Source organism: Nansenia antarctica, assembly GCF_963989245.1.
Source record: "Nansenia antarctica genome assembly, chromosome: 2".
Classification (NCBI taxonomy): Eukaryota; Metazoa; Chordata; class Actinopteri; order Argentiniformes; family Microstomatidae; genus Nansenia; species Nansenia antarctica.
The window spans coordinates 66522305-66537304 of NC_137675.1; the positions used below are offsets into that span (position 1 = coordinate 66522305).

Genomic DNA, 15000 nt, shown 5'->3' on the forward strand with positions numbered 1-15000 from the left:
ACAGACAGAGAACAGACAGACAGACAGACAGACAGACAGAGAACAGACAGACAGACAGACAGACAGTCAGACAGACAGAGAACAGACAGACAGACAGACAGACAGTCAGACAGAGAACAGACAGACAGACAGACAGAGAACAGACAGACAGACAGACAGACAGAGAACAGACAGACAGAGAACAGACAGTCAGACAGACAGAGAACAGACAGACAGACAGACAGAGAACAGACAGACAGACAGAGAACAGACAGAGAACAGACAGTCAGACAGACAGAACAGACAGACAGACAGACAGACAGAGAACAGACAGACAGACAGAGAACAGACAGAGAACAGACAGTCAGACAGAGAACAGACAGAGAACAGACAGAGAACAGACAGTCAGACAGACAGAGAACAGACAGACAGAGAACAGACAGAGAACAGACAGACAGTCAGACAGAGAACAGACAGAGAACAGACAGACAGACAGACAGACAGACAGACAGAGAACAGACAGACAGACAGAGAACAGACAGACAACAGACAGACAGACAGACAGACAGACAGACAGAGAACAGACAGACAGACAGACAGACAGAGAACAGACAGACAGACAGACAGACAGACAGAGAACAGACAGACAGACAGAGAACAGACAGACAGACAGAGAACAGACAGACAGACAGAGAACAGACAGAGAACAGACAGAGAACAGACAGACAGACAGAGAACAGACAGACAGACAGACAGACAGTCAGACAGAGAACAGACAGTCAGACAGAGAACAGACAGACAGACAGACAGACAGACAGAGAACAGACAGACAGACAGAGAACAGACAGACAGACAGACAGACAGACAGAGAACAGACAGACAGACAGACAGACAGTCAGACAGACAGAGAACAGACAGACAGACAGACAGACAGTCAGACAGAGAACAGACAGACAGACAGACAGAGAACAGACAGACAGACAGACAGACAGAGAACAGACAGACAGAGAACAGACAGTCAGACAGACAGAGAACAGACAGACAGACAGACAGAGAACAGACAGACAGACAGAGAACAGACAGAGAACAGACAGTCAGACAGACAGAACAGACAGACAGACAGACAGACAGAGAACAGACAGACAGACAGAGAACAGACAGAGAACAGACAGTCAGACAGAGAACAGACAGAGAACAGACAGAGAACAGACAGACAGAGAACAGACAGAGAACAGACAGACAGTCAGACAGAGAACAGACAGAGAACAGACAGACAGTCAGACAGAGAACAGACAGACAGACAGACAGAGAACAGACAGACAGAGAACAGACAGACAGACAGACAGAGAACAGACAGACAGAGAACAGACAGAGAACAGACAGAGAACAGACAGAGAACAGACAGAGAACAGACAGACAGACAGACAGACAGACAGACAGACAGAGAACAGACAGACAGACAGACAGACAGACAGAGAACAGACAGAGAACAGACAGACAGAGAACAGACAGAGAACAGACAGAGAACAGACAGAGAACAGACAGAGAACAGACAGACAGACAGACAGACAGACAGACAGACAGAGAACAGACAGACAGACAGACAGACAGACAGAGAACAGACAGAGAACAGACAGAGAACAGACAGAGAACAGACAGACAGACAGACAGACAGACAGACAGAGAACAGACAGAGAACAGACAGAGAACAGACAGACAGACAGACAGACAGAGAACAGACAGAGAACAGACAGAGAACAGACAGAGAACAGACAGACAGACAGACAGAGAACAGACAGACAGACAGACAGACAGACAGACAGAGAACAGACAGACAGAGAACAGACAGAGAACAGACAGACAGACAGAGAACAGACAGACAGAGAACAGACAGACAGACAGAGAACAGACAGACAGAGAACAGACAGACAGACAGACAGACAGACAGAGAACAGACAGACAGACAGACAGACAGAGAACAGACAGACAGACAGACAGAGAACAGACAGAGAACAGACAGACAGAGAACAGACAGAGAACAGACAGAGAACAGACAGACAGACAGAGAACAGACAGACAGACAGACAGACAGACAGACAGAGAACAGACAGACAGAGAACAGACAGAGAACAGACAGAGAACAGACAGACAGACAGACAGAGAACAGACAGACAGACAGACAGACAGACAGACAGAGAACAGACAGACAGAGAACAGACAGAGAACAGACAGACAGACAGAGAACAGACAGACAGACAGAGAACAGACAGACAGAGAACAGACAGAGAACAGACAGAGAACAGACAGACAGACAGAGAACAGACAGACAGACAGACAGACAGACAGACAGAGAACAGACAGAGAACAGACAGACAGACAGAGAACAGACAGACAGACAGAGAACAGACAGACAGACAGACAGACAGAGAACAGACAGACAGACAGAGAACAGACAGACAGACAGACAGACAGACAGAGAACAGACAGACAGACAGAGAACAGACAGACAGACAGAGAACAGACAGACAGAGAACAGACAGACAGAGAACAGACAGACAGACAGAGAACAGACAGACAGAGAACAGACAGACAGACAGAGAACAGACAGAGAGACAGAGAACAGACAGACAGACAGAGAACAGACAGACAGACAGAGAACAGACAGACAGACAGAGAACAGACAGACAGACAGACAGACAGAGAACAGACAGACAGACAGAGAACAGACAGTCAGACAGAGAACAGACAGACAGACAGACAGACAGACAGACAGAGAACAGACAGTCTGAAGTGTCTGGGAGACATTGGAAGAGTTTCTCCTATGGAAAGTTTTCTCTTTGTGCTCCTCTTCTTCACACCAGCCTACGAGCTGTGCCCACTGCCTACTATGGAACTCTGTCATCTCTCTGTCATCTCCCTGTCATCTCTCTGTCATCTCTCTGTCATCTCTCTGTCATCTCTCTGTCATCTCTCTGTCATCTCCCTGTCATCTCTCTGCCTCACAGGGACCTTAGATGCCCTACCAGTGTGATCCTCCTAGTGCAGCAATAGGAGCAAGAATTTTTTTTTTGACAATGAATAAAATCAAATATAAGAAGTAAATAGATAAAATATTTAATAAGACAATAGTTATGGATAAAATACATTGATAGAAGTATTTGTGTTTAATCATAACTGCTGCAAAACATAAATGTTTTTAGCTTAGATTTAGATATTTTTAGGGTTTGGGCCTGTTTGATTTATTCAGGGAGTTTGTTCCAGGAGCATGCGGCAGAATAACTGAAAGCTGCTGCACCGTGTTTTGTTTTCACTCTTGGAATGATTAGTCTCAGCTGACCTTAGGGGCCTTGCGGGAATATAGGGTGGGAGGAGATCTGATATCATATTTTGATATCATATCATACATGTATTTTGGTCCAAGACCATTTTGTGATTTGTATGCAATTAGGAGTGCTTTGAATTCAATTATCCGAGAGACTGGTAGCTAGTGTAGGGATCTCAGGATTGGTGTAATGTGTTCAAACTTTTTCGTTTTTGTTAGGACCCTAGCAGCGGTGTTTTGAATGAGCTGTAGCCTACGAACAGCCCCTTTAGATAAGCCTGTTAGTAGACCATTACAATAATCAAGTATACTTGAAACAAATGCATGGATACATTTTTCATGGTCTTGAGAAAACTGAGAGTATTTAGATACGACATGAAGAGCCATTATGGCCACTTGGAGATATCTTTGAGGAAAAGATTTGTGTACCAGTACTTCCTTCTTCCTTTAGCATACATATCTTGCTTGCCACTATGCATCTGTGGTGAGCTTTGGCAGCCAGCATTACAATTCACTCAAACTGAGTGCAGAGTAAGGAGAGAGAGAGAGAAGGGAAAGGATGGTGAGGGAGGGGGGGGGCAGAGGGGGATGGGGGATGGGAAGGGGATTGGCAGGAGTGACAAGATGTGACAGTGAGCACATTCGCTAGCAGAGTGGTTGCTACTTTACACTCCAATCACATAGTCCTCCTGTTCCCCAAGACATTTTAATCTGATCCACAGACCCAGGGAGAGGAGAGCAGAGCAGAGCAGGGTTAGATTTGATTTCCCATTCTGTCTCTCCACTTATGGGATGTGTCTTTAATTTCATTGCTGAAATGACTGTCCTCATTACAATTTGCTCACTAATCTGTATGTGTGCATGTGTGTGCATGTATCGGTTTTTAAGTGGTATGTTTGTGTGTGTGTGTGTGTGTGTGTGTATGTGTGTGAGTATGTGTGTGTGTGTGTGTGTGTGTGTGTGTGTGTGTGTGTGTGTGTGTGTGTGTGTGTGTGTGTGTGCGTGCACTACTTTTGATTGGATTAGTAAGAGAGACATCCATCCTTTCACCCCCTCCCTTCCTCCCCTGGTAAAGAGCAGCTTTATCGATCCCAAACAGCTCCATTTCCTCTCTGTGTCCAAACTTATTAGATGCTTTCCTCTCACACAGTCCTCCAATTCCGCGTTCGCCTTCTCTTCTTCTTTGTAATCCTGTCTCTCTCACTCTCAAGCTTTTGTTATCTCTCTCCATCCTCCATCTCTTCCCATCTCTGTCAACCTGTCCGTTTCTTTTTCCCGCCTGCCTTTGTGCTATCTCTTTTTATTCCATATTCCGTCAGCCCCTCGCCTCTCTACAACTCTTTACTTTTGATCCCTTTCCCTATTCCCCCCCTCCCCCCTTCTCTCTATCTTTCTCTCTCTCTCTTTAATTCTCTTTCGCTTTCTGTCCCACTTTTTTCTCTCTAACTCATCCCACTCTCTCCCTCTCTGTGCAGGCTTTGTACCCAAGCCCGGAGGAAGGCTGGCAGATCTACAGTTCGGCGCAGGACGCAGATGGGAAGTGTATCTGTACTGTGGTTGCACCAGCCCAGAACATGTGTAACCGCGACCCACGCAGCAGGCAACTCCGCCAACTCATGGAGAAGGTGACAGCTGTCAATAACACACACACGTTCCCACATGTCTGTTACAAATAAACATACACACACACACACACACACACATATATAAGGCTCATTAAATGCTTCAGCTGTAGGCGCGCACACACACACACACACACACACACACACACACACACACACACACACACACACACCTTCTGTCAAGTATAGACTCCTGGCCTGAACAATCACCTCACTGACATGTGAATCAGTCATGCACATACTTGCATTGCAAATGTGTCAAAAGTATTCAGTGTTACCTAGCATGTCCTCCTTTAAACAAAGAGAACACAGAGAAGCTTGTGAAAGTGTATGAAGGAGAAATCCAGTGAGGATTTCCAAGAGGGCGTGTCCTAAATATACCCATGAAATTGGATTTATCGAGCCTTAGCCTTGTAGTGTTTTTCCAATTTAATCCATTAGGCTAAAACAAAGAAAAGAAAAGGAAAAAAAGCTGGTGGAAAAACCTAATCCCTGAATCAGTAAATGTGGCACACTTAATTCCCCTAAACTCTGAGACCTGTTCTATTGGCAACAACAAACCTGTGTGTTTACATTCACAAAACAGATCAAAGAGTTGCAGGAATACCATAGCAATTGCCAAGAGCTCTGAATATGGAAATGTAATTTTCAACCACTCTTTGTACTGCACACACACACATGCATGCACACAACACACATGCGCATGCTTACATGCATGCACGCGCACACACACACAGTTCTGGAGTGAGAGCAAGGGCGCAGAAGTAAAGCCAAGCTTGTGAGCGAGCCACGGGTGGTTGTTGACTCTGCTGATCTGCAGTTGCATCGATCGACGGTTTAGATGCAGAGCGTAGAGGAGAGTATCAGGGGAATAACTGCTCCTTACGGCTCTCTGCATCTAACCCCCCGGCCTGCATCTCTCCACCTCTCTCCTCCGTCCATCTCAGAGAGCAGGGGTTGAGCTGTGACTGACTATTTTGCTATTTGAGATTCTCATCTCTGCAGCCTTTTTTTCACAGCAGGAAACTCCTCCATAACCTCTAAAAGCTGGATCCATCCACACAGTATGGGTGCAAGACCACTGTACTGTATGCTCTGTCGATAGGCAGTATTGATAGGGCTTGAATTCGAATGGCCTTGAGGGATTCCGCGAAACAGAGTCTGTGTGGGTGGAGAAGGCAGTGGAGCCCTGGAAGGAGGGAAAGAGAGGGAGGAAGGGAAAGGAAGATGGGAGGGCTGACATTTATATGCTGTTGAGAGGAGAGATGGAGGTAAATTAAAATGTTGAATGAGCTGGGAGGCTTCGTGGATCAATGCCACACCTGAATTTTGAGATCTCATTCACCCTGATACCTATCTTTACCCTTGCCTGTCACTCTGGCTAATCTTATCTGCTTTTTTACACACACACACACACACACACACACACACACACGCACACACACACACACACACACACTCACACACTCACACACACACACACACACACACACTCACACACACACACACTCACATACATACTCACACATACTCACACACATACTCACGCATACACACACACGCAGAGGGAAATGTGTGAGTGTATGTGTGTATGTATGTGTGTGTGTGCATGCACATGTGTGTGGGGATGTGGATGCGAGAGTGAGTGTGTGTGAGTGAGTGAGTGCATGCGTGCGAGAGTGAGTGTGTGTGTGTGTGTGTGTGTGCGCTTGTAAGACACCAGCTGTGAGGGACTAACGCTGCTGTCCAATAAAACACAGACTAATGAGGACACCTGGGGTCAATGGTTCTCAGAGCAGGAGGAGGATGTGTGCTGAATGTAGCAGATCTGTCCTCCCTTCAAATCCTCATTTAAAACCAGCTACAGTACCTGTGTCTGGGTGGACAAGGTCCTTAAAGGCTCACCCCAGACAAGGATCTGCTAACAATGTAAAACAAATAATAATAATAATCTTCCACTGAGAATGGAAAACACGACAGTATCTACTGAAAAAGTATCTCGATTTTGATGAACCAGACCAATAATGTTCAAAAACAGCAGTGAGCCTGAAGGACACCAGTTACATTTTTGATGAAGCTAAAAGAAGAATCTCCTGCTAGACTTGTAAGTGAATTTAAAACAACCTCCTTGACCCCCACTATTCCGGCTTTAAGGCTGGGCCCTCTACTGATACTGCTCTCCTTGCTGTCACGGAGGCTCTCTACTCTGCCTGAGCTTCCTCCCTCTCCCTCTATCGATATCCTCTCCACGAGCCCTCACCACTGGGGTCCCCTAGGGCTCTGTCCTAGGGCCTTTACTGTTCTCCCTCTATACCAAGTCTCTTGACTCTGTAATTTCCTCATATGGGTTCTCCTATCACAGCTACGCAGACGACAATAAACTCTTCCTGTCTTTCCCCCCCTCTGACTCACATGCGGCAACACGTGTCTCTGCATGTCTGCTTGGATGTCAGCCCACCACCTCAAGCTCAACCTTAACAAGACTGAGCTACTCTTTCTCCCCGGGAAAGCCTGCCCTCTCCAAGACTTCTCCATCACTCTACCATAGCCTCCTCCCAGACAGCCAAGAACCTTGGGGTGATCCTCGACAATCACTCAATCATCCTGTGTGGCGAACATCAAAACAACAGCACGCTCCTGCAGATACTTCCTCTACAACATCAGAAGGATACATCCATTCCTCACCAGAGAAGCAGCTCAACTCTTGGTTCAACTCTTGGACATTGATCATCTCCCGCCTTGACTACTGCAATGCACTCCTGGCCGGGCTCCCTGCCTCCGGCATCAGACCTCTGCAGCTCATCCCGAACGCTGCTGCCTGTCTAGTGTTCAACCTCCCCAAATTATTTCATGTTACCCCCCTCCTTCGCACTCTTCACTGGCTCCCGATAGCAGCTCGCATCAGATTCAAGACCCCGGTGCTCGCCTACCGGGCGGCAAAGGGACAGCCCCTGCCTACCTGCAAACAATGGTCACTGCTGTCAGGACTGCAGAATCACTCCCCATCTTCCGCCGTAGACTGAAGACCCATCTCTTCAGGCTACAACTGTCCCTCCTGAGACATCTATTTACCCTCTACCCCCCTGTACAGTTTCTCCAGTGTCATAATATATATATCTTTTTTAATTTAAATACTTCCTTCTTCTAGCACGATGACTGCCAATGGCCCCAGGCCTGAGCTTAGATTACTTATTCCTGTTATGACTAGTGGATAGATGATTCATTTACTTAGTCAAATGTATGTGTTGTTTGGCTAAATACCAAAAATGGAAATGTAAGACAGCTCAGCCATTTAACCAGCTCCTTTCTCCCTGACTACTGAGATGAAGAGAGGATATGTGACACGGTCTGGTGACAGGGGGAACATGTCGGCAGCCAATTTAATGTTCCTCCTATTATTTTGAAAAATGGAAATACATTTCAGCGTTGTTGAAAATCAATACCTAGCTAGTCAACTAACACAGCTTGTTTTGTGAGCCTGCTAACAAAAGTAGTGTTATAGTTAACTAGGTAACAATGGGGATTACTCCACTGAATCCATTGCATTGCAATATTTTGGCTTGACTAGTGAGTGTGTGTTGTGAGTGTCAACAACGTTGAAATGTATTTTCGTGTTTCAAAATAAAAGTCTGAACATTTTAATTGGTTGCCGACTTGTTTCCCATTTCACCAGACCGTGTCACATATGGTACAGTCAGTGTGAGCCATCCTGTTGGATTGCCAGGTGTGGCCAGAATGGACTCCGGCATTGAGCTACTGAATGGCGATAACCACCCAGAAGATAGTGTGAATGTGTAGCTGGCTAACTCAAATGCTGCAGTGCTGCCAGGCTGGGCTTCTAGCTCAGACCTGCTCTGAGAATTGAGCTGTCACACCTGCCACGGCAGAGACTGTCTCACTAACAGAGACCAGGAAGCCATTACTGACATGGGGTAGGGAGGCCTAGATGGAATGCCACAGATTGGTTCCAGCTAAGTTTTATCTGTCATTCCATGGAAGTTCATGTATTACTTTTGTACAGTAATTACATTAAGAGTGCCCAATCCTTAGACAGTACAGTAGGTGTGTGGGAGATGTGTATACTTGTTGATGTGTATGAAACAGTAGGATCGACAAACAGAAGAAAGAGTGGGATTGTGGGTGGGAACAGAGTGGGCAGAGGGCACAGTGGGCGGGCTGGACAGCTGGTGAGAAGAGAACTTAATGATAAACAGAGAGAGAGCGAAGGGTTTTGAATAAACATGAGCATTGTCTGGGTGCCTGACTCTGTGTGTGGGGGGGGTGGTTGTGTGTGTGTGTGTGTGTGTGTGTGTGTGTGTGTGTGTGTGTGTGTTTGACAGGTCCAGAACATCACTCAGTCCATGGAGGTGCTTGACCTGCGGACCTATCGGGACCTGCAGTACGTGAGGAACACAGAGAGTCTGATGAAAGTGGTGGACGGCAAACTGAAAACTGCCTCAGAAAACCCCCGGAGCCTCAACCCCAAGAACTTTCAGGTATTGGGCAATCAATAATATTATGCATGAGTGTGTGTGTGTGTGTGTGTGTGTGTGTGTGTGTGTGTGTGTGTGTGTGTGTGTACTAAAAGAAAATCACACTGTTTTCTATGTGAAGCATGTTTCTACATTTGTATGTGCAACAGTACTGTATAAATGTACCAACAAACTTTGCAGGGCAAGATCCTTTATGGATTGCCCATTCCTATCTCTCTTTCATCACAGACTATAAAACTCTCTTACAACTCTCTAACACATCCCAGCAGAATGACACACACACAGACCCATAGATATTTCAGTGTAATTGAATCATGCACAGGACGCAATTTCAGCTGATTCAAGTGCCCCTGAATTATTAAATCCCAGGACCGAGTGCAAGAATGTTTTTTTTTATCAGTTTTCCTCTATTTCTCTCTCTCTCCACTCCCTCCCCTTGCTCGCTCTCTGTATGATTAAAATTATGCTGCATGCTCTGAGTTAATAGCCTTATATATATATTCGAATTTATCTCTTCCTTATCTCCCTACAAACTAAGTCTCCGGCTCTATTATCAGTGAGCCATTTTGTCTTCCTGTCAGCATGCTGTCTCTTTGGCCTTTTCACGCATTTCTCACACTCTCACTGATATTAGATGGACCATAAAATAGTTTGATTAAAAGATGCTTTGATTAATGCTAAATGTGCTTCACCGCTGGGACTGTGCTCAAGCACCAGGGACGAGAATGAAGCGCAGCGTTTAGCTCTCAGCGTGTTTTATTGACGTCATTGCGATGGAAGTAATGACGATGTTCATAAAATTACCCCATTCATCAATACATTTTTTTATATGACACAAATATGCAGGCATATGTATATTCAAATCAGACTGGTGAATCCACAGTCCAATAGGGGAAAAAAGCACAAGTCTAAAAGCTGTATTTGACTTCTGAGGGACTGAGGGCTGATGAATGTGGGGAGCTCAAAGTCGCCGATGGCAGGGTGCAGGAGATTAACGAGAGTGAATTTTCGTGGCCCTAAAGGGAAAAATGAGATTTATGATGTGGCTCTACAGGGCTGAGAGCTGCTTCATCACCAGATTTACGATAAACCTTAACAAGGAGGAAACAGCCCCTCCTGTGGCGGCCACACTTTATTGATACACCTGCTGCTCATAGGCTTTATTGATATACCTTCCAGCAGCAGGCTGCCTCGCCTCTCCTCGCCTCGCCTCTTCTCTTCTGTTCTCCTCTCCTCTCCCATCCCATCCTCCTATCTTTTCCTCTCCTCTCCCCTCCCCTCCCCTCCCCTCCCCTCTCCTCCCCTCCCCTCTCCTCTCCTCTCCTCCCTTCTCCCCTCCCCTCCTCTCTCCTCCCCCCTCCCCTCCTCTCCTCTCCTCTCCTCCCCTCTCCCCTCTCCTCTTGATTCTCTCTGTCCTCTCCTCGCCTCGCCTCTCCTCTCCTCCTCTCTCCTCTTCTCCCCTCCCCTCCCCCCCCTCCTCTTGATTCTCTCTGTCCTCTCCTCTCCTCTCCTCTCCTCTCCTCTCCTGTCCTGTCCTGTCCTCTCCTCTCCTCTCCTCTCCTCTCCCCTCCCCTCCCCTCCTCTCCTCTCACCAATTCCACTGGCTGAGAAGGTAACAGTCTCTGCACCTCCCTGACAGTTGATCAGTCATAGAGGTGGAATTGAGTCCAGGATAGATGGGCAAGCGCCCACAGATGAAGCCTCAGGCCAGGATTGGAAAACCATAGCATCAATGTACATGGAATACATTTGATTACTCATCATGGAACAGAGCTGGGTTTAAGATTGGAATGTTCTCTCTTGAATTCCAGCCTAGTCTTGTCCCCTGTTTTTATCTGTCTAATCCCCCTCTGTCTGTGTGTGTGTGTGTGTGTGTGTGTGTCCAACCCCAGGAGCTAAATGACAAGGTGACCCAGCTGCGCCCCCTGCTGCCAGTCCTGGAGCAGTACAAGGCAGATGCCAAGATGATCCTGCGTCTGAGGGAGGAAGTGAGGAACCTGTCCCTGGTGTTAATGGCCATCCAGGAGGAGATGGGGGCTTACGACTACGAGGAGCTACGCCAGAGAGTGCTGCTGCTGGAGACCAGACTCCACTCCTGCATGCAGAAACTAGGTAAGAGTGGAGAGTGTGGTGTAGTGTGTGTGTGTGTGTGTGTGTGTGTGGTGGAGTGTGTGTGTGTGTGTGCTTGTTGTGCGTGTCAAGCAGCACTTATTCCAGTAACATAAAAAACAGAAGAGTCATTTTATGATCAGTGGAAAGCATTAACGATGCACAATTTGCAAAAGCAAAGTGAAATGTAGATTTAAACGTAGGTTGTTTATGGTCAACATTGTAGTGGTTTTACTGCTTAGTGCTTGCATTAGCTGAATAAATTACCTAAAGTTGGCCTAGAATAACCTGATTCCCCTGTGCCCCTAAACTGATGATTTTACAAAATCCTATATAAACTGATGATTTAACAGAAAAAAAAATGGTATTGCAGCTAAGCCAAGTGTAGCCTTTAGCTGTTTAACATTTCACTATATGCTCTTTTAGTCCTCAACCCTTCCCATAAAATGTAATGTAACTACATTTAGCAGAGGTGGTACTCTACAGTCACTGTATATTTGATTCTCTCTGTCCTGTTCTAACGTCTGTCTGTTCGTCCACCAGGCTGTGGGAAGTTGACTGGCGTCAGTAACCCCATCACTGTCCGTGCTTCAGGGTCACGGTTCGGCTCTTGGATGACTGACACCATGATACCCAGCTCAGACAACAGGGTGAGTCTCTCCACATATTGACCTCCTGACCCCTCATCTCACAACATGGGTAAGAGCCCTAGAGGACCATGGTAAACCATCACCCACACAGAGGGGGATGGAGTGCTATTTTTGTGACTGATTGACTGTTTTGCCTGGAGTTGGACTCCTCCTGAGCATTGTGTGAGGGGGAGAGAGAGAGAAAGAGAGAATGAGAGAGTGCATGAGAGAAAGAGAGTGAGCGCTGAGTCACTGATGGATAGCATCCCTCCCTCTCCCTCCTCCTGTCCCCTCCTGTCACAGCTACTGGGGTTGATTAATCACTCCATCATCAGGGAAGAAATTAACAACTTGTGTAGGCAAAAGTTTCACCAATCACCTGGGTAATTGCCAGGAGTGTGGGTGCTCTGAAAATCAGTCTGGACTGAGATGATACAGTAATGGCTTCGCCTGATTGGAGATGACATGTGGTCTCACAGTAACAAGCACACAGTAGGGTGTACGGGGGAGAAGAGTGGGGGAGAGGAGAGGGTGAGGAGAGGTGAAGGAAAGGGATAGAAGGACTGGAGGAGAAGAGAGAGACATAGATAACACAGAGGGAAGGAAAGGAGATTTTAAATGTTTTACCATTTTGCAGACGCCTTATCCCAAAGCGACTTACAACAAATGCATTTGAAGTGAATCATCTATCCACCAGTCTTCGTAGGAAAAGTAATTTAAGCTCAATCCAGGGGCCATTGTCTGTCGTCATGCTAGAGGAAGGACGTTTTTTTCTTTTTGAGGAGAGGAGAGATGAGATGGAGACGTTTTCCACCTAAACAGTGTGTCATGTCTCAAGACTAAATGGATATTGTAGACAGCAAAGGTCATTTCCGTTCCTCTGATCCAATCCCCAATCCCTGTGTTTCATGATCATATGGGCCCAGTAGTTCAAAACGTTTAATCTCAATCAGATCCGATCAAATTTAGAAATCCCATTTTTTGTGATCCAGGATCAGACAGAAATATAGCCCGGGTGAGCCCCTCAACCAGGTCTCGGGGTGGTAAAAGGGTAGCCCCTCAGCCCCGAGCCTGGTGGAGTGGAGAGGAAACAACAACCCATACGCCAAAGAAGAAGAAGACAACTCGGCCAGATTTTGTCCCAGTATTTCAAAGCAATTCAGGATAGGATCACACTGATTCAGATTCAGACTTTTCAAGATTACTAGATCTTGAATATCAGTGCTTTAATCCTACCGATCTCCATCTAGTGGATATGAAAAATAATACAAGAAATCCAAATCTGATCCGATCAGATAGGGATTAAAAGTTTTGAACTACTGGGCCATGGTGATCACTACAATCACATTAGTTATCATATCAATCACTGATCATATTAATAGCCATATACATCAGGGGCTCAATTATAGCGGCTGAATTAAGACAAGTGCTATAATATTGGGTAGGCGTTCGTCTGGAAGCGGGAGAGGGCAGAGAAGGGTGACTTAACGTTTGATCATGACAACTAGTCATAGTGTAGTAGTAGTGTAGTAGTGGGGTAGTGGTGGTCTAGTGGATAGTGAGTTGGACTTGGGATCGGAAGGTTGTGAGTTCAAATCCCGCCTGAAGCCACACCACTACTAGTGTGCCCTTGGGTAAGGCACTTAGCCCTCAGTTACTCCAGGGGGAATGTCCCTGCAATTCGTAATTGTAAGTCGCTTTGGATAAAAGCGTCTGCTAAATGGCAAAATTAATTAATTAACAACTAACCAGGCAAATGCTTATACTCAAGTTGTAAAAGAAAATCAGGGGAGGTGGTGGATTTTATCATATGAGGACAATTTTAGCATCCCTTCAGCGTCAGTGACTTCGTAACTTGGTAAAAATGTCATTGCATGTGTGCGTGCCCCCTCGGCCACAGTATTTTACTCAATATGTGCAAAACTAAATGTTGAAATAGCAGTAATACCACGTTCATTGATAAAATGACATAAGGGATGGAAAGGCAGTGTTAGAAGGGGGATGATTTTGACCGTTTTTATTTCAGGGAGGATGCCATCCCCCCTTATCCCCCCTCAACTTGAGTGCTGCTTATACTGTAATAATATAATGGTCTTATTCTTATCAGGTGAAAAGAATAATCCAATATAATTTAGCGCGTGGCCAGGCAAGGTCCGTTGTGGAGCGCACTAGGCATGTTGAAGGGGAGATAGACAGCTCCGGAGGGATATAAAGGAAGACTGAAATACAATCATAAACATCAGTTCCTTTTAAATCTTGAATTAAACTCATTTTCTCGGCTGATAACAACATCGTTAATTTTATTACGAGCCACATTCACTTCGCATGAATTACAGTATAGGCAGTGCGGCTCACATGCCTGTAATAACTCCGCATAACCAGTAGGTAATGTGCGTACGCAAGGTCAATACTCGACGTAGAGCTATGATCGTTTCCACGGTCAAATTGACTCACGTTGAAATTGTATAAATCACTACGTTGACGTGGTTTTCTACGTACGACACGGGTAAGATCAACATTTGATCTGAGTACTTTCTATAAATGAGGCCCCAGATGTAGGCAGAATATTGGAAATTAGCTCAAACTTGACTTTTGATTCTTATTAGTGAGTTAATGTACTCTGCCTTTGCATTGTCTGCAAAATAATAAGGGGTCATGCGAAGGCAAAAGGCATTAACTTCCATTTGATTGCTCACTTGGTTGCTGATCACTATATAAAATCAGTATATGATAATAATGATAACATCTACATAACATCTAGTGATCATGGCACAATTAGGATTAATATAATATACACATAAATATAATATAATATTTAACTTCTCATAGGATGTTGTTTGCAATGG

The 15000-nt window shown here is 45.7% G+C and overlaps 1 protein-coding gene across 2 annotated transcripts in view; it reads left to right on the plus strand.

Annotated features, from left to right (window-relative positions):
- The window catches only part of olfm2a (olfactomedin 2a), a gene marked incomplete at both ends in the record, with an annotated part of 29023 nt that overhangs the window by 11861 nt on the left and 2162 nt on the right, over positions 1-15000 (plus strand). For both annotated transcript variants that reach the window (XM_080524550.1, XM_080524551.1), the window contains 4 exons: positions 4777-4926; positions 9264-9419; positions 11309-11528; positions 12069-12175. In XM_080524550.1, coding sequence (XP_080380676.1) covers positions 4777-4926; positions 9264-9419; positions 11309-11528; positions 12069-12175 — 633 coding nt within the window. The remainder of the gene's footprint in view (positions 1-4776; positions 4927-9263; positions 9420-11308; positions 11529-12068; positions 12176-15000) is intronic.